The sequence below is a fragment of the Odontesthes bonariensis genome, chromosome 2, assembly GCF_027942865.1.
Source record: "Odontesthes bonariensis isolate fOdoBon6 chromosome 2, fOdoBon6.hap1, whole genome shotgun sequence".
NCBI classification, from domain to species: Eukaryota; Metazoa; Chordata; class Actinopteri; order Atheriniformes; family Atherinopsidae; genus Odontesthes; species Odontesthes bonariensis.
Genome location: NC_134507.1, coordinates 10,921,034 through 10,940,529, shown reverse-complemented (window position 1 = coordinate 10,940,529; position 19,496 = coordinate 10,921,034). Strand labels below are relative to the sequence as shown.

At 41.7% G+C, this 19,496-nt stretch overlaps 5 protein-coding genes and 1 pseudogene across 5 annotated transcripts; 2 read left to right on the top strand and 4 right to left on the bottom strand.

Moving 5' to 3' along the window:
* The first annotated feature begins 531 nt into the window (after window positions 1-531).
* Window positions 532-6,129, top strand: mgme1 (mitochondrial genome maintenance exonuclease 1). Its single transcript, XM_075476861.1, has 5 exons — window positions 532-1,208; window positions 1,350-1,587; window positions 1,668-1,800; window positions 1,982-2,112; window positions 3,729-6,129. Exons 1-5 carry the CDS (start codon window positions 683-685, stop codon window positions 3,766-3,768), a joined length of 1,068 nt encoding a protein of 355 aa, XP_075332976.1. The 5' UTR covers window positions 532-682; the 3' UTR covers window positions 3,769-6,129.
* LOC142398802 (glycine N-acyltransferase-like protein 3) lies at window positions 3,976-5,633 on the bottom strand (annotated as a pseudogene).
* LOC142390966 (glycine N-acyltransferase-like protein 3) lies at window positions 5,784-7,805 on the bottom strand. The gene is made up of 5 exons (XM_075476872.1): window positions 7,573-7,805; window positions 7,337-7,444; window positions 7,121-7,241; window positions 6,494-6,626; window positions 5,784-6,405 (listed from the first exon to the last, which is right to left on the bottom strand). Exons 1-5 carry the CDS (start codon window positions 7,645-7,647, stop codon window positions 6,006-6,008), a joined length of 837 nt encoding a protein of 278 aa, XP_075332987.1. The 5' UTR covers window positions 7,648-7,805; the 3' UTR covers window positions 5,784-6,005.
* Window positions 7,806-9,580: 1,775 nt separating this feature from the next.
* On the bottom strand, window positions 9,581-11,334 carry cst3 (cystatin C (amyloid angiopathy and cerebral hemorrhage)). Its single transcript, XM_075476849.1, has 3 exons — window positions 11,021-11,334; window positions 10,153-10,263; window positions 9,581-9,958 (listed from the first exon to the last, which is right to left on the bottom strand). The coding sequence occupies exons 1-3, from the start codon at window positions 11,219-11,221 to the stop codon at window positions 9,884-9,886; spliced, it is 387 nt and encodes a 128-aa protein (XP_075332964.1). The 5' UTR covers window positions 11,222-11,334; the 3' UTR covers window positions 9,581-9,883.
* A 165-nt stretch (window positions 11,335-11,499) lies between these two features.
* On the top strand, window positions 11,500-15,572 carry ephx5 (epoxide hydrolase 5). The gene is made up of 10 exons (XM_075476826.1): window positions 11,500-11,833; window positions 11,914-11,985; window positions 12,094-12,307; window positions 12,418-12,598; window positions 12,694-12,903; window positions 12,981-13,110; window positions 13,397-13,608; window positions 13,779-13,887; window positions 14,889-15,014; window positions 15,099-15,572. The coding sequence occupies exons 2-10, from the start codon at window positions 11,963-11,965 to the stop codon at window positions 15,298-15,300; spliced, it is 1,407 nt and encodes a 468-aa protein (XP_075332941.1). The 5' UTR covers window positions 11,500-11,833; window positions 11,914-11,962; the 3' UTR covers window positions 15,301-15,572.
* Window positions 15,321-19,285, bottom strand: mad2l1bp (MAD2L1 binding protein). The gene is made up of 3 exons (XM_075476838.1): window positions 18,943-19,285; window positions 16,491-16,759; window positions 15,321-16,390 (listed from the first exon to the last, which is right to left on the bottom strand). Exons 1-3 carry the CDS (start codon window positions 19,142-19,144, stop codon window positions 15,863-15,865), a joined length of 999 nt encoding a protein of 332 aa, XP_075332953.1. The 5' UTR covers window positions 19,145-19,285; the 3' UTR covers window positions 15,321-15,862.
* Window positions 19,286-19,496: the final 211 nt, after the last annotated feature.

Genomic DNA, 19,496 nt, shown 5'->3' with positions numbered 1-19,496 from the left:
TCTTAACAACACTGTTGTAACTTTGCAAAGTAACGGGAAAGTGCGGTATAATGAGAGAAAAAAGAAAACCAAAGGAACTACAGTGAGCACTGTACTCACCCAATAATACTGCCAAGTTAATTCTTCTTCTTCTTGTTGTAATTTATTGGCGGTTAGCATCCGTAATGTTGCATTACCGCCACCAACGGTACAATTATGTAACTGCGGGTGTGGAGCGTCGACTGAGGAGTGACAAAATCAAATCAAATAAAAAATAAATAAATAGACAAATAAATAAACAATTCACTACATAAAAAATAAACTAAATTCTTTCAAAAAGTCCTGTAGTCTTTAAGACATTAAACACAAATCTCTGCCGAGTTAATAACCACACGGGTTTATTTAAACGATACACTGCGCCTTATGGGTAATGTAGTTTCTACGGCTACAAATGCAGCCACGACACATTTTTCGACACTTCACTTCCCAGCAGCGGGGGTTTCGTGCTACCAAAAAAGCGAGTCGTTTAGAAACTAGTGTTTGTTTGGACGAATTTCACTGGAACGTGTTGGGGCAAGTACCTGAGTTAAACGAAGGCGAAACTTTTGTTTGGACTTAAAAAAAACAACCAAAAGTCGAAACTACTAGAGCTCTATGTTGTTAGTTAGCTAATAGGCTAGTCATTTGAGTCTGTTTTGTGAAAATGACGAGAATGTTCATTCTGAACCGTCTTTTGTTCGTTGGAGGCATCATTGCCCCACAAAGCACCTCCCTCACAGTGAGCCACTTCTCTGCTTGCCACTGTCTGACATCCCCCAAAAGAAACAGCCCTTACAGTTCAGTGGACAGTGAGCGCTACTCTTCTCTTGTTAAATCTGTTATGTCCTCCAGGGTCAGCTCCCAAACCCCCGAGACCCTCCAAGCGGAAGACGAGCACATTTATGGACCCGTTGTCAATGCTCAAATGCCCACACGAACCCAGAAGAAGAGGGTACCCAAGACCCTTCATCCTTTATTAAGCTCTGAAGGTGCCCTAGAAACAGAGGAGCCAGAATTAGGAACCCCAGCCCGGATTTCGTTAAATCGAGGACAAGGTAGATCTTTCGTACCGAGCGTAACGCGCGTTCTTCAGCAGACACTTTCTCCAGAGCAGATCTTCTACCTGGAGAGATGGAAGAGGGGGATGATCTCTGAACTTGGAGAGGAGGGCTTCAAAGAATACAGCCAAAGTAAGACTTAACATTAAAGAAACAACGCATCTCAATGAGTAACTTCTGATTGTAGATTATGCTTTGGGTGGTGCTCCTTTGTGACTGCACGAGGTTCCCAGTGGAGAGATAAACTAAAAACTGATTGTTGTACCCAAACAGATCTGTTTAGACAAGGGAGGCTTTTCCATTCAGCTGTGGAGGACATTCTCACGTCAGGTGCAACATGGACAAACAATAATCCCTCAGAGACACCGGAGTATCTACCTGAAGTACAAGGGTACATGGAGAGCATCTCTTCAGTACTGGAGGACGTCCGTGCAGTGAGGGCCATTGAAAGCACTGTGCAACATGGCCCGCTGAACTACTTGGGAATTGTGGACTGCGTAGCTCGCTATAGGTATTAAATCATTATCTGCAAACAAAGACTTTACTATTCTTACTGGCTTCATGTCACTCGCAGCCTACTTCTGTCTGCAGGGGCGTACTATGTGTTATTGATTGGAAGACCTCTGAAAAACCCAAACCATTCTTGGGCAACACCTATGACAACCCTGTTCAAGTGGCAGCCTATGCTGGGGCCTTAAACAATGATGAAAACTACAAATACCAGGTGATCCAAGTAGATAAATTACATTTTGATATGGTAATTATTTGATATGAGCACATATCTTATTAAATATTACTCTGGAATCTAATCCCTTACTTAAAAATGGCAAATCTCTCTGATTTCTGTGCATCTGTAACACTGTGTCACACACTGATATGCCCCCGCTGGTATCTTCTCACCACAGGTTGAAAATGGACTCATTGTTGTGGCCTACAAGGATGGCTCACCTGCCCACGCTCACCAGCTCAACTCAGAGCTTCTGTCGGAGTACTGGAAAACTTGGTTGCTGCGCCTTGAGGATTTCACAGAACAAAGGTAAATCAGTGGGGAGGAGCTCTTTTTTTCCTTCCCTCCAGAGTATCGCATACTTCTTATTAGATTCCATATTTTATACAATGAAAGAATACACTCATTCTACGATGACATTACCCTTCATGTCACCTACAGTATAGTGTTTGAGTTGGTGAACTAGTGAAGTGAAAGCTGAGTTCTCACTCAGGAGATCGAGGAATTTAAACTCAAAGCTTGTGATCGTTTCATGAAGTAGCAGTTTAAAGATCTCGACTTTGACTTGCTGTGCGATGGTAAATTCAAATGATATTTCAGCTAAAACATTGAGTGATTTAAAAGAAAAAAAAAGTTTTTTAATGTAATCAAATCAAATTTATTTGTATAGCACATTTCATGTACAAACAGTTCAAAGTGCTTTACATAAAATAAAAGCATTGCAGCAGGGAGTCCAAGAAGCATTAAAAATACATAAAAGAATATAAAGAGAAACAAATTAAATCATTTAAATGAATTTAAAAACAGGCAACAGTCTAGATAAGTTAAGAGATATTTCATGCATAGACACATGACATGGTTCAGCAACTTAAAACCATCCCAAAAAAATTCCATTTGATTTGTATGGATGTTCAGCCTCTGTAGCCATATGTTTGGTCAAAAATGAAAGAAAACCCCAAAAGTAAGCGTGGCCTGAACAGCTTTCACCAACCTTTAAAGAAGCATTGATTTTAAGTCTGTGGAAGTCTGCCAAAATTGATGAAGCAGCATTCCTCTGTAAGATATTATCTAATGCGGTGTTTTGATGATGGTGTTTGACAGCAGTGACATTGGTCAAACATTGGGTCCATCCACATGTGTCGAGGTGGAGCATCTGATGATTATGAAGCATATGATTTGCACAAGTTTTACACTCAGTAAACCATTCAGTAGCCCCTCCTGTCTTTAGGGAGTGGGAAGGAGAGACCACTCTCATCAGGAGAGAGGAGTTTCATTTTAGGATAAAGGCTGTTAATTTTGAGTTTTTGAAAAACCTTGCATTTTTTTTTTCCTAGGTAGAAATCAACATGTTGAAAGGGAAATGTCTCCCATCTGGGTTACGAGGTTGATGAATCCTTCCAACCATAACTACAACACAGCCTCTCTCCGAAAAATATGCGTTGCTTAAAAACGCTGATCATTATTCGTTTAGCGTTTTTGGCAGCACTGAACTTTTGGATGTGTATTTGTCTTTATAATCAGGTTTCTGTTCGCTGCAGCCCTTCTACAACATCCCTCTCTATTTAAATGGTAATGGACTGTTGTTGCTGACACAGATTCTTCCGGGGCACTCCGAGTCTGCTGAAACAGAGACGCTTTAAAGTGCTCTGTCGACTGCGACTTTGACCCTGGTTGCAAGTGTCTTTCCCCTTAGATCTGCAGGTGTCACTGTGGTCACTTTTCCTAACGAAATACCAGCCAGTTGTCATGAGGGAAGCTCACCATCCATGCCGCCGTTGTGCAGATCAACTGACCCGGCTGAACTTGTTTGACTGTGCCACAGAGCACACAGATTGTGTTTCTCATTCATTCAGGCTTTTTGTCTGTCACCCATCCGTTCATATTCACATTATGAGATTTAATTTTTTTATGCTTCTTCATTTCAGATCCAGCCATGCATCAAGTCCTTCATCGGAAAAAAGATGAGATGGTTAGAGAGATCTGAACGGCACAAAGTTTTTTATTTTTTTTATTACGGATTTACTGCTCATGTTACTATTGTTATTTTCTTTGCCACCTGAGCAACAGTGAACTCTTACTCTCCGACAATAACTATTTTACCTCAGCAGAGCATTTGAATATAACATTTTGCACTCCATTTAAAAAATAATAATAAAAAGATTCAAAAGTCATTCAATCTAAAACAGGCTTCTCTGTGAAGCCCATGTTCTTAAAGAGCTGATAGGAGACGCTGTTCTCCTCCTCTATGAAACAGAACACTGGGTAGCCTGAGCCTGGACATGCTGCTGATGAGGACCTTGGCATAGCCTTTCCCTCTGTGCTCCGGCAGAGTGTACAACATTCCCATTGCACAAGATGCATAGGTCAGGATCCAGGACACCGGCTTTCCATCGGCACGAAGCACGCAGCAGGAGGGGAAGGTTGCAATCATGTTGTGGATCATGCCCAAAGTCCCCTGGTTCTTTCCGAACTTCCATGTCTGATTGACCAAGCTAAGGTGCGACTAAGGAAGCTCAGCGGCATCCCCGAGCTGATGCAGGAGAGAGCCAATGGCTTTTTAGAACAGGTTCCTATTTTATTAAAGAAACCTAACGTTATTATTTATTATGACTTGCCAGAGCCTATGATTGATATATTGTTGCACTGTGTAGTTGGTTTTACCAGTCTGTAGATGGAAGCCTGAATACATCCTCAGTATCATCGTGTGGCACACTGCCAGTTTGTGGCTGGGCACATTCTTTTCTGATGCAACTGCTCTGACGATCTGCATGTTGAGCAGACCGGTCCCTTAGGCGCAAGCAATACAAGATAGAATGGGTTAAACTTCACTTGCATTCACGTTTTTGTATTACAGATCAAATGCCCAGTTAAAACGAGTAAAATGTCCTTTTACTCTGATAGAAGTGGATCCTTCAGACATAAGTGTGAGAAAACTGATGTTATCGGAAGACTGACGGGGAAAGAAATCACAAGTTGCTGTCACCTGTTGCTATTTTTCTGATACTTTAGTCTCAATGGTTCAGATCTTTGTCCTCATCACCTTTTGTGGTGTGTAGATACGACACACGGCCATGTAATATTTTCCTACCATTAAATTAGATGACAGCAATGGGAGGACTTTGAACACAATTAAGGATGGTAAAATTCAAATCGATGCCAATTTTTTTTAACTCCAAAGTTGCTGCACAAATCGGGAGTAACTGAAGTTTTATCCAAACACAACTTGTCTGTTGTGTGAGACCAGTGAGCGGTTGGATTATATTATGTCTTATTACCAAATGTAACGGTTCCAGTCAATTACAGCAGGGCTTCTTATGATTTCCTCAGGAATAGCTTAATTGTTTGCAAAAACCAGTATGTCTTTGAAGATATCACTCACCCGGAGGAACAAAAATATAAATAAATAGAAATTCATCCAACTTTGTTCCCAAATACATAAATTATTTACGTGCGAGTGTCTTTACTCAAAACATGTAGGTGGTACCTGCTCATGCTGTGGTTGGCAGACAATTACACTGAACTTTGGCCATTTGTTCACGAAAATCTTGACTGGGTCTGATCTTACACGGTTTCTGAGAACCAAGAAACCGTAAACCTACAATCAGAAACATAAACATTCATTTATCGGTGAGGCTGCGTATATTCAAAAGTGACGGAAATGAAATCCAGCCGCGCTATAACATGCCGTCCTCGGTTAAAGAGTCGCAGTGAAATATATTCCCGGTACACACCTGCTGTGACCGAGATAAGTAACCTTTCAGTTCACACAGACAGGAGAGCAGGCGAAAGTTCACCTGCTCTCCTGTCAGCACATACAGGACATACTCCATACCTTACAGAACATGAAAAATAACGTTACTTAGCTGGGGAGCTAATTACTCTTACAATGAGGTAACTGAGTTACTAACTCAATTACTTTTTGGGAGAGGTCATTTGTAACTGTAATTACTTTTTTAAAGTAAGATGACCAACACTGCTTATGATACCGTTTTATTTTTTGATACAGTCAATGCATTCATGGTGCAGGTTTGATGTAGTGCCGTGCGGAGCTTATAAAATGTGTGGACTAGGACAAATGCACAGCGATATAACATTAACTACCCAATGGGCTCAATTTTCATCTCAATCACATTTAGACCCTTTTAAGAAAATGGGATCAAAAATTATGTTTACCTAATAAACTCTACGGTGTGTTTACAGGATCAAAAGTTGAACTCAAACCATGCTGCCCGGTAAGAAGCATCCTCAGTGAAGCCCATGTTTTTAAAGAGTTTGTATGACACCATGTTGTCCTCCTCTATGAAGCAATAAAGTGGGTAGCCTTCAGCGTGGAGTTTCTTTGCCATGGTGCTGACCAGCACGCTGGCGTAGCCTTTTCGTCTGTGCTCTGGCTCAGTGTACAATATGCCCATGGCACAGTAGTCATACACCAGCATCCAGGCCACAGGCTGACCCTGGGCGTCCACAATGCAGCAGGATGGGAAGTTGCTGATTAGGTTTTTAATATTCCTGTAACCCTGCTCGTTCCCTCCAAACTTCCAGGTTTTATTTACTAAGTCGACGTGGGAGAGGTTAAGAGACGAAATCCTCGATTCAAGCTCACTGGGAGGGAGAAAAAGAAAAAGTTGAGTTTGATGCAGCTTAAAGTGTTGATTGTATTTTTAAGACATTTTAAATTTTCAGACAGTACCTGTCAACAGCTGGCGTGTGCAGATAGCTGATGTCTGGCAAATACAGAAGACGGACCAAGGTATAGCCTCTGTGGTTGACTTGTCTCTCTGAAGACACTTCTTTGAGCATGGGCGCATGGGAAAAGTCAAATCCTACGTGACACAAGCGCCAGTGGTGGAGTCACATGTTTGGCCATGTAAACACAGCAGTATCCATACTGTTACAAAGTACCATAGTAGCAGCAAAATAAACCTGAAAACGTGGAAGTGCTTATGGAAAAATGTATTAATTGTTTTTTCTTGAATGTGGTAAATGTGGCGTTGTATTTGCAACTATGTAGATAACTTCTGTCCAATTTTATGAATATTAGAAATCATTATTCATAATTTTTTTTTCAAACTACGATCCTAAAATCTATATATATTTTCAAAAATGTTGACACTGAAGTGCTTTAAATGTATCCTGCCGACAAGGTTATGCATCAACTCTTTTATCATCATTGTCCCGCTACAGCTCAGTTCATTAGCTGGTTGAGGTATTTCGCTTGAATAATAATAGTATGTCAAATTTCAAAATAATAGTTTGTAAAAATTGAATTCGTAAATTTGGAACAAATTTGGCTCTCACATCAGCGCTGTGAACTCACCTCCAACTAGGAAATAAGTGCTCCAGTCCATTGCATTTTCTTGTCTCAGTACTTTCCTTAAAACTTCTTCGTCAGTGCTATAGATTGACACCTTTTTCATGAACTCCGAGGCACGCTTGTTCTGCGAAGGCAACGCAAAATCTGGTATACATATATACCACCACTGACAAGAGTGACGGGATTTCCAATTGGGAATTCACGGCTGGGGGGTCTCACCTGGGGGTCAGGTCTGCAAATAATAACTTCAAAATCAGGCCACTTATCGACGACGACCTCCAGGGTATTTGGTTTGTTCCTATTAATACCATACAGGAAACCGTAGACCTAAAAAAAAACAAAATAAAAAAGGTTCGAAACAAGGCTCTCATAGCTGCATCAACGGTACAAACTAAACTATATAAATAAAATAATTGCTGACTGACAGTGAATTTTGCTATTCAGCAGCACTCTACCTTATAACTCTTCGGTAAGCGCTTCAGCAGAACGCCTTCAGCGACCTGAAGCTCGTCTTTGTTGAGGACTTTCATGTCTACCGGAGTTTATCTGATAAAACAGTGTGTCTTGTCGATCGTTTAAACCAACTGCTCAACACAAAGCAGCAGTACATCGTGAATTATTTACTCTCGATCGGCGAATCTTACTGGAAGTTCCATAGTTGGAGCTTGTCCACTAAAAGAGGCAACTTCCCCTCAAGATTTCAAAGTAAAAGCCTTTGAGTTGAGCTTTGGTGTTCCTTCTTGATTTTGCTATCACGTAGAGTTGTTACATGTATCACCAGTGTTGTATAAAGTACTGAAATCTCACACTCAAGTAAAAGTATAGGTACCCCTCCAAAATATGACTTTGGGAAAAGTCCAAATCACTGACTGAAATGTTACTTGAGTTAAAGTCTTAAAGTATCCGAAACGTCTTGTACTTAAGTATGAGAATTACTGTAAAAATAGATGTACTTAAGTAATGTAATGAAAAGTATAAGTAAAAAGTAAACAAGGCAAATGCAGTTTGAATGACATTTTTTATATTTTGGTAAACTTTGAAGGTCAAATACACTTAAAATCTACACACAACCAAGTGCAGGCAAAATTTAGACCAGGTTTAGAAAATACAAACTTTGTGAACCTTTAAGTTTTTCTTCTTCAAGTAAGGTCAGTGCTGAAAATGAGGCGTACATTACACCATTAAGAAAAAAATTAAACAAAAGAGGCTGCTACTGTTATTTCCTTTTCTAAAAAATAAATAAAATAACTCAGTACAGAAAATGCGGCCAACATCACCAAGAAAAAAAGCTGCTACGATTACTGTACTTCACAAGCTATAGGAGGTGCACACACAACCGGTCATTATACAGAAGAAAAAAAGAATTGGGAGGGAACTGCAGCTTATCTGGCATCTGAAGAGGAAGACCTTTTTTGTGAAACTACCTTAAAACCTAAAAAAGGGGAGTTTCTGTAAGATAGAATTTCCACGTCTTTGAGCAGGCATAGCATACATGGGGTCAAAATACTGTTGGTTTTTTTCTCTCTCTCTCTTTTTTTGGTAACGAGTAACTAAACAGAACAATGAAAATGTATTGGAGTAAAAGTATGCAATTAAGTTCGGAAATATAGTGAAGTAAAAGTGAAAGTTGTCAAAATTTTAAACTCGAGGAAAGTACAAAGTATTCCAAAATATACTTAAGTACAGTAGTGAAGTATTTTTACTTTGTTACTATACAACACTGTATCACTGCTACCTTCCTCTGTAGTTATTGTGTTCCACGTACCTGCCTGCATCTTACGCCCTGCTGCCATGTGCTGGACTTTCTCAGGAGCCGCTTTGCTCACACTTGGGGTCCTGTCTGGTCCAGTAGACCCTGGCCTCTATTGCTCTTGAGCGGCCATGATAAGTGCCGCTGTACTGTCTTTCACACCAGTGCAGAAGTGTATCCTTCCATGATAGTTCCTCTTCCCCTTCCCTGGGTTGAACCTGTTTGAGACACTAACTCAGCAGTTCATCACTAGGGGCCAACGTCCTCGTGTATTTCCGGATCTTTGCCGTTTCATCCTGGTCACGCTCGCTAGCCCCTGGCATCCCTCCTTCTGCTTAGTGCATTTTAAATCAGGCTTCAGAGTGCTGGACTTGGGGTGACACCCTCCATGCATTGTGAGGAGCTTCCTGGCCATGATGTCAGTGGCCTCCATCTTTTTCTTTGGCCAGATTATTAAACCATTTGGATATCTGATGACTTGACAGGGTGTGTGTTGTTGACTCAGACTTTGTTTTTCCCCTATTCAGCTGACTCTCCAGGACCTGCCTTACTTTTTGTAGGAGCTTAACACATGACTTGTGGTAAGAAAGAATTTCCCCAACCTGAATTGCTGACCAATGTTGGTGAAATCACACAATAATAGAGCAGAGTAAAAGCTGAATACCGGATTTACATGTGTGACATGGATGCATTCATAAAAGCTCACAAGAAACTTTAATTTTTAAATTGTGCAGGTTTTAATAAGCAATAATCAACAATTTGATACAGGGTGTTCTCTCATTCGCCTTGATTAGTTATAAAGGCATTACAGAGGAGCTGTTCCTCCTAAAGACAATACATCTCTTTATTGCATAGTGTAAAGTTTGAAACATGTTATTCAGCTTACAGGGAACTAACAGAGGAGGAAAAAGGATGCAACACTTTGTGGTTCATCTGCAGGAAAATACATTTGACTATGGCTGAAATTTATTCTGCAAACCATGCCAATCTAGGTGATTTTCCACAAAGCTTTCTTTCTAGCATTTCGTGTCCAACAGCCTGATATCGCTCAACCATGGGCGGCTCCACACAGTAAACGTGCACTGGTAAGGCTGAAAGAGACATTCAGAACACAATTAACGGGACTGAGATTACATTAATAATGGTACAGATATTGATAGATTTATAATACAATTAGACAACTCAACGGTATGACCGCTCAACACGAGGTCTACTCTAGTGACAGAATACATGGGAGTTACTCTTCCAAGAGCTCAAGTCTGAGCCTCTTTATAAGGTCATTTACCTGTGCATTCACGGGGCTTGAGGTGAGGTTACACTCTTCATTGACAGGGTCCTTTCTGCAGCCGGTTTTTACCAGTTTCACAGTTATGACGTACTTTATCCCAGCAACCACCTGTAAGGCGAAGTAGGTGACACACAGAAATGCAGAATATGTCACAATTCATTAAGATTCAAAGTTTTATTTGTCACATGCATTGTTATACACGGTACAACATGCAGTGAAATGACCTTTGACTGCCGTCCACAAAATACAAACTATAAAATACAAAATATAAACTATGTAGCAAAGTAACATTAATGGAAAGTTAAAGTCAAATGAAAAATTCCTAAATTAGAATAGTAGAATATCAAATAAAATATATAAGCAAGATTAAAGTACAAAATAAGATTAAAAATATATACATATAGAATAAAATAGAGTGCAAAATAAAGTAAAGTAAAGTAAATATACGTATGTGCACAGGTTAATGAGGCACTACAGTGATACTCTGGTGGATTTCAAGTCAAATATGCGTGGCCAAGTGTGACTTTAGATGTCTGGGTGGGGTGACCGAGCCGGAAATTACTCAATCTAAATAAGTGCTTCTTTTTATGTTATTTAATTTCAGGGCGGATTTGCTTCAACAGGCTATGATTTAAGTGGATTAGGATTTTTGTATGCAAAAGGCCAAACTGTTACGTAACCCATGACAACCAGTCAAGATGAACGGGCATGTTTAACTAAATATGGATAAAAATGGCATACCTTTGGCTATTTTATAGCAACTTAAGATACGGTAGTTGAGCGAAAAGCCTTTAATGAGCAGCACTGACTGCACGTTTAACTGTGTTAAATAAAAAATACATCCACAGTTCAAAGCGGGACCTACCTGGGACTGAGCCTTGACCACCTCTGCGACATTGTGGAGGTACATGTCGTTGGAGCGTCTGTTGTGTTGGACCACGGCGAAGTTCAGAGCATTTTTGACCCCTTCGTCGTTGATATCTGCGTCTCTAAAGCCCCCCGCCATACCACTCGACACAACGGCAAAAACGGCCGCAAGAAGGGGGAAAACAAGATTCCACTGCATCGTTCTGCGGGTAAAACTACGGACGAAAAGCAACAAACAACAGGAACAACTAAATCACCACCCGGCGACGACGACGCAGTTTTTATTGAAAACAACAACGTCACGGCGGCTCGGCACGCGGGAGTGGCGTGTCTCACAGCCAATCACCGATGTCTGCAACAGATTCCAGGCGTCGTGCCAAAAAGTGATTGTCTGCCAGAATCTGATTCCCGGCCGCGGGAGCGCGCACAGCAGCTCATTGAGCGGTAGCGCAAAAGCGTCCGCTTTTCTCTGGATTAAACGGTCATAATATGGAGATGCACACAACTGCATTATAATGTAATTATAGCAAAAGCACGTGTCTTCGAAAGTTCAACGTTTGTTGTTCCGTAATTATTACAACTGTGGCCAAAAGAAGTGCATTTTGTAGCAGACGGCGCGCTCCCGCGGCCGGAAATCAGATTCTGGCAGACAATCACTTTTTGGCACTACACCGGCAGAGAGATTTTTTTTCCCCTCCTTTCTTTCTGCACCTTTTCCCGGTTGGATCACTCATATTTGGCGTTTTGACTGAGGTTAGGTCAGAAAACACCAGCTCGAGACCCAACAGACACGTCAAGCGTGACAGCGAAGGTACGTCTAAACGCACTGTAATAAAAACTGTCGAAGCACTGCTTAGGAGATTAAACTTTTCCCAATCTCCGTCCTGTTAGAGCGGGTCAAAAGTCACCTGTGAGCTCTCACATTGCTTTGAACGGCACGATGCAGAGGCTCCAGCTTTTGAAGTAAGAAGTGTTTTACCAGTCATACTCAACTTTTAGAGCGACTTAAAGGGATGTAATGGCACACAATGAGATTTTTCCTAATTAGTACCCCCCCTCCACACTCTGCAGGGACACTTTCTTTGGCCTGGACGTTGTGCAACAACAGCTTCTAATCGGGTCTGCTGTGGCAGCAGGGGGAATACTGGCTTATGCGGTGCACAGGAGGAGCAGGCCGAAAACTATCCCTTTTGGGGAAGGGTGGTGGGGATCAGGAGAAAAGCCACAGTCGGAGGATGATAAAATATATCCATTTACAGTGCAAACCTCAGATAAAGAGATCGAGGTGGTTTTACGTTTAAACCAACTTGATTACCTTTTAGATATGACAACAGAAAGTCTCTAATTCTGCCATGTGAAGCAGTCGGCACTTGTTTAGTGTTTTTGTTCTAACAGGACCTCCATGAGCGCATTGACAGAACCCGCTACAGCGACCCTTTAGAAGACAGCTGCTTCCAGTATGGCTTCAACTCCACTTATCTCAAGAAAGTGGTGTCCTATTGGAGGAATGAGTTTGACTGGAGAAAGCAGGTGGCGGTGCTTAACAAATATCCACACTTCAAAACCAAAATCGAAGGTGAAGCTCCTTGAGGAATGAACCAAAAAAAAGTTTCATGTTAAGTATTGGCCAAGAATGGCCCCACATGTTTTTCTGCCTTTGTTGTGGTGCAGGACTGGACGTGCACTTCATCCATGTACGCCCACCTTCCAGTGTGAATCAGAGGGTTCTGCCACTCATGCTTGTTCACGGCTGGCCAGGCTCCTTTTATGAGTTCTACAGGATCCTACCACTTCTGACACAAAACCATGATAGCGTTGTGTTTGAGGTCATAATCCCATCTCTCCCTGGCTACGGCTTCTCAGAAGCCCCTCATAAAAAAGGTAGATAATTCTAAATAAATGTAAACGCCTCTCAACTTGGACTACGGTCATTTCCAAGTCCTTCTGTGTTTCTCCAGGATTTAACAGTCTGGCTGCTGCCCGAGTTTTCCTAAAACTGATGGAGCGCTTGGGTTTCTCCCACTTCTATCTGCAAGGAGGCGACTGGGGCTCTCTTGTCACCACGAACATGGCACAGATGAAGCCCGAGTAAGTGCACAACAAGCCCTTGAGGAAAAATGTGGCACAAGTCACCGGAGCAGTGGAATTTCCAACTCCCAACTTGTTTTTAAAAGCAGACACTGTGCCATTCTTCAGCTGTGGAATAATGCTCCCGCTGTGCGCAAGTGACGAGAAACAAATGACGATACAAATTCCTGAGATAAGGGGCTGAAAAAGATCATTATACTGAGGAAATCATGATTCAATCTTGGATTTATAGCGATGAGTCCGAAGATTCATCATCTTAGATAACCGTTTCACAATTCTTTTCCAGCTGCGTGAAAGGTCTCCACCTAAACATGTGTATGTCACCGAGGGGTTTCAAAGTGCTGTTGTCTTTGATCATTGGTCCCTATCTGCCCTTCCTGGTGGGCCTCAGTCGAGAAGATGTTCGCCGGTTGTTCCCTTTCTTTGAGAAGAACGTCTATGAAATCCTGAGGGAAACCGGCTACCTTCACATTCAGGGCACTAAACCGGACACTGCAGGTGAGAAGATGCACAAGGCAACAAGACTGTCCGATTATACAGACAGCGCCGACGGGTCAAAGACGAGCTTGCTGATTTTAATTGATGAAGAGATTCTAATTTTACATTCCATAGAACAATTGTTGAATGTATATTCGTGATTTCAGCTCTTAGTACATTTGTGTTGGCAGGATGTGGGGTGAATGACTCTCCTGTAGGCTTGGCAGCCTACATTCTGGAAAAGTTCTCCACCTGGACTGATATGAAGAACAGAGATCTGATGGATGGGGGGCTGGAGAGGTAAACACAACGGTCTCTGCATCCATGCTGGTCATCACACAGGCTTAAACGGAAGGAAACTGGACTGTCATTTTGCCTCTCATTCTGGAGGCAAACCCAAAAGAGGACATGACCAATGTTCCCTCTAATTTTTCATGTGTCTGGGCAAACACACAAGCTCCCTGAGCACACTGAGGACCACTGTGAGCAACATCAGATGTGCACGCTGTGGCCACACATCAGTATCACACCTGTTCAACACCTTGGATCATAGCAAGTTACATGGCTTATTAAAAGAATCAAATCCCAGCAGCAATTTTCATTAGTTTACTTTTAATGAAAGTGATTTGGCCCACTTAAAAAAGAAAAAGACAAAAATCTTGTTGTTCATGAGATGTGTAGTATATATGAGAGTCATGCTTTGGCCATGGGAAGAGTCATGCTTGCAGCCTTCATGTTTTGAAGAGTAGACCTTTCTCACTCGAAAAAGAAAAAAATATCAGCCAGTTTCACCACTTGTTCTTCTGTTTGCACATACTCAGACAGCCATTCCATCCTAAAAGAACCACATTTCTTTTTTACTTTGGCTTGGTGAGTGGATGTGTCGCTGGCACTGCGGGGTTGAGTCTCTTAACTCCGCCGCACTGTTGTTAGCTAGCTAACCTGCACGGCGCGTATGGGCAGGGCACATAATGCAAGCACTATCAATGCTCTGATTGGCTGCATATCGTAAGTAAACTCGTATCATTGGCTGAACACCTGTCACTCGTTGCGTTACATTGAAAAATGGTACAGAAAAACATTACGCTTGGTATTAGATATTAATTAGTACGTTTATGGTGAATTTTATTTTATGCGCTGCATAGATTTTCTTGTGCGCTGAGAATGTGCGCGATTACACAGGCGCGCAGCTTAGAGGGAACATTGGACATGACGCTTAATTCAAGCTCTTGGATGGAGATAGTTAACGTGTTTGAAGTTTTTGTTTTCTGTCATTAATAAAAGTTGTTGCTTATGTACAGAAAATTCAGCCTGGATGACCTGTTGACAAATGTCATGATCTACTGGACCACAGGCTCCATCGTCTCCTCCATGCGCTTCTACAAAGAAAACCTCAATAGTAACATTGAAAAAAGGATCGACTCAAAGTATGAAGCAAAGTGCTTGTTCTGCCCACTTTCTTTAATCTGTCGTGTGATGTCCTTTTAATAGAGATTTGTCTCCTATTTTAGGACGGGAATATTTGTTCCTACCGGAGTGGCTGCTTTCCCACAGGAGCTGATGCATTGCCCCAAGTCATGGGCACAAATTAGATATCGAAACCTCTACTCCTACACTTTTATGTCCCGCGGTGGCCACTTCGCTGCCTTTGAAGAGCCCCAGCTGCTGGCCAACGACATCATCCAGTTCGTTAAAAAAGTGGAGAAGCTCTAAGCTCCTGAATGTACTGTCAGACCAATGTGGGTTTTTTTTCTCCCTTTTTTATTATTATGATCGACATTTTACACAACGCACATACAAGTCACTGTTTCTGTGATCCTTTCTACCCCAGAATGCATCCTTATTGCTTGATTTGTAACATTAAATAAAAATCATTCGCAGGTTTTTATGAATGTAAACATGTACATGGGTATACTGGCACAACAATGTGTTGCATTAACAAGAAATCATTCAAGTTATGCTCAGTAAAAATATATTGCACTCGTCTTGTGTGTTGCTGTGTTTAATATAGATGGAAACAACTGAAAAGTAATCCTTTTATAAATATCAACAAAAACAATGTTGATGTAAAGTGATGTCAAAACGCCCTATTGTTAAAGTCCACATACTCTGGAAAAAAACAAAACAAATGCAGCTAAATTCATTAAAATATGTACAGCTTAGTTCAAAATTAAAGTTCAATATTCACTCAAACCTCCATTAAAATTCACTGCATTACAGAGAGCTCCAAAGAGGGAGCTGAAAGATCAAACTGTGCTCTGCACAACTTTTAGGGTCAGTTGCTGAAGCCCTTAATTGCCGTGGGCGACTGAAACCAAACATAATCCTGCCAGTCTGAACCCTCAGCTTTGGGTTTTTTACAGATGGTGGGGTCAGAGGAGAGGGCGATGACTTGGTGCTTTACTCGAGTCGGGACTTTAAATTGTAGTTTGGGGCGGAACCAGGCCACACTGCAATCCCTGTGAGCCAGTGCCATGACCGTGGTGGACATTAAACGAACAGGTCTGGTGTCAGACAGGAGGTCGGCAACAAAAAGCGTGCGGAAGAGTTGCCTCAAGCAAGACGACACTCGCAGACACTGATCCCCACCAGCCAGGACCAGATCCTCCATGTTGATCTCATACAGCTCTGTGGGGAGGATGAGGGAGCCTCCCATTAACAGTAACACACGGGGAACACTGCTAAGGGAGAAAAGCACCTCCAGCTGATGCAGAACCTCCTCCAACTCCTGAAGGGTCTGTTGACATTTACGCCAGTCCATGCCTTTAGATTGCACTGGCCTCCGACTCACTGTGTCCTTATCCTAAAGAGAAAACAAACCAAAACACTGTTAGTTTGATCTCATATCCACAACATTTCCTCATTTGGGAACGGCTGAGGTACTCAACATGAACTCATTTCACCTGCAATGAAGCTTGTTGTTTCTTCTGGGAGTATACCAGCTGGTCGTACGTCATGGGTAGCTGCTGCCTCTGATAGAGAATGCACTTGAGGATCTCGCTGACAAAACGATAGCAGCCATCCTGAGTTACAGTGCCAGGGAAGACCACGTTCACACAGCCTTCCTCATGTGCTCTTTTCACCACCTCAGCATCTCTTTCCTCCGTGTCGGGGTGCTGTTGACTGGCAGTAACATTGGAGTCGTGACCAGAAATGTCTTCTTCTGTGTTATCTGTACAAAACCCGAATAGCACAATTCGAGTGAGCAATGGACCAGTCTTGCTCGATTTGAGCTAGCGAAATGTTAATTTAATCTAGCAAGACAAGTAAGAAACTATTGTGATTAAAAAAAAATAATAATAATAAAAAAATAAATAAATAAAAATCACCAACAATAAACTAAACATGAAAGTTCGACATGCAGTGGAAAATGACTGATACTTATCAGACCCATACACTCTGTTAAAAGGTGGCATATTTTTTTTTAAGTGAATAGACCGTAATCAATTTAAACTGAACTCATACAGTATTAGATGTATTTAACAGTCCTCAATGCCAATGCTCAGCCAACAAGAATAGCAGAAGATGTCGTCACACTATGTTCCGTTGGGGAATCTCTCCATTCATTCTAAAAAGTCTAACCCTGCAAGATAACTGTGTCCTATCTCAAAAGGTACAGATAAGAATGGTCCTCCTCCAGATTAGTGATTTTACTGGCTGAATGACTAGAATAATGCCTACACAGCAGCAAACTTTCAACAACCTCAACCTAAGAATAACTGCTGGTCATTTCAGGTGTGTAAAAGGTCCATTTCAACCTTCAGTAACACTGAACACTACATTTATAGGATTGTTTAAGCCATTTTCAATGTTTACAACGTGAAAAATTAGACAATTATTTCTGAAACTCACTGGCCCTGGCTCGTTCTCTGTGTGGAAGCTGTAAAAGAATGGATTTTCATTTAAGTGTACCCTGCAAGACCAATGAAAATACACCCCTTAGATTTGTTGGGTGAGTTGGCTGGGGCAAAGGGTGATGCAGCAAGGGTGGTGTGGTGGAAGCTGTGGGTAAGAAAAATAAAGCATTGTAAAGTTGAAAGGGAAAAGGTTTAGCATCTCAACCCCTCCTACATGACTGCTGTTATTGTTCCCTTGTTATTTGCAGCTTGTTTCACAGATGAAGCACAATCCTCTCCAAAATGTTTTGGACATAATGAGAAACTGACACGATGCTGTAATCTGCTTCACTTTAATTTGAGGCACTGTTAGAAAAGTTTCCTAACTGCCAGCCGCTCACCTGGGGATAAAATAATAAAAAATGAATAAATAGAGGATCCATATTTCTCTGTTATGATAACTGAGGCTCCAAACGCTGCGAAAGGTCCTCAAATATCATGGTTGACATTCTGAAATAGCGAAAATGGATCACCATAGGACTAAAGATGGTGCTCCTACCTCACCCAGAGTTCGGTTACACAAGCTTGTAGCCCCCCATCATCGGTTCTGGTTCACTGAGTAACTGGGTGGGGTGGGGATATGGTTTATGGGTAGACGCGCGTTTATGGGCCCTTTGAATTGTCAACATCTTTAGAGTTTGTGTGAGGGATAAACCCCAGCGGTAGTTTTAGTTCACACGACAAGCAGGCCTGTTTATGTCAGTGCGTCAGATTAGGTCAACGGAGTTTTAAATAGTGGTGCGGTTTGATCTGACAGAGCTGAAGAAATGTAGTGATGAGCTCTAAATGTGGATTTGTTGGAAAATACGTACAGCCGGTCTCATGGCCTCTGGCTTAATTCCTTTTCAAAAACAGAGATGAGTTGTCATCTACTCTAAGGACAACACCATATACACACGCACACACACACACACACACACACACACACACACACACACACACACACACACACACACACATGTTTGTGACCTCCCTTCTCCAAATGACTAGTTTTAATGGGTATCATTTAGGATTGCAATAGAGTACGAGATTCTGTAGAAAATAGTAACCTGTTTAATAGAAAATAAGCAAACATTAATCCCATATGCTGTCGGCAGTATTTGTTGGTGAGATGCAGCCCACATATCTGAAGGATTCTACATTAACTACAAGACTTACTGTTTTGTCTTGGTGGTGCCTTCTACACAGATGAATGAACAAAACACCTTTATTACATCCAGAAACAGACCGTTTCATCGTTGCAGTGAGAAAAAAAAAAAACTATTTACCAAAAGGAAGCATAAATAAGACAAAAGGCAGATACATTAGCATATGTTGCTGGTCGTCTCCATACAAAAATCACTGTATAAAATGTTTGCTCAAACAACCTAAAACCAAAGATATGTGGTTTATAGTGTTTCACACGGTTTGACGCCTGAACTAAGTTACCTTACACAGACAGAGGGGTTGCGTCACCCACCTTCAGTGATGGCTGTGGAGGGCTCGGCAGCATTTTCCTGGTCTTCCCTGTCGCTCATTCTGTGCTGTTCAGGAGAGGCACCTTTACCTCTAAAAGCACATTCCTCCTTTAAACATGTGCCGACGGGCTCTGGTGAGCGTTGCTCGGCGATTTTCGGCGAGTCGTCGGAAACACTTTGTAAACTTAAGACCGAACAAGTCATTTTCGATTCTTCCGCTGCGCTAACATCTTTTTCCGACGAAAACGACAGGCGCCTCTTTACCCCGACGTCTTTGTTGTCGTCAGTGGACGCATTTTCTGTGCCCTCTGAGTTTGATGTTGGTTTTAACACTGCAGAGTGCTCCGCCATGTTTTTTTTTTCGAATGTCCGCGCCTGCCTGGTCTCTACCGCACTGCATCATGGGAAATCAATATTGTGCTACGTTACGCACTTGAACTGCATGAAAGATGCGTTTTACCCAACGTGATATTGTTTCAAAAGATATTTCGGATGGTTTGTATTTTTCATAAGCTTACACAAATTTCCAGTCCATTTGAATAATCGGTTTAGTCCC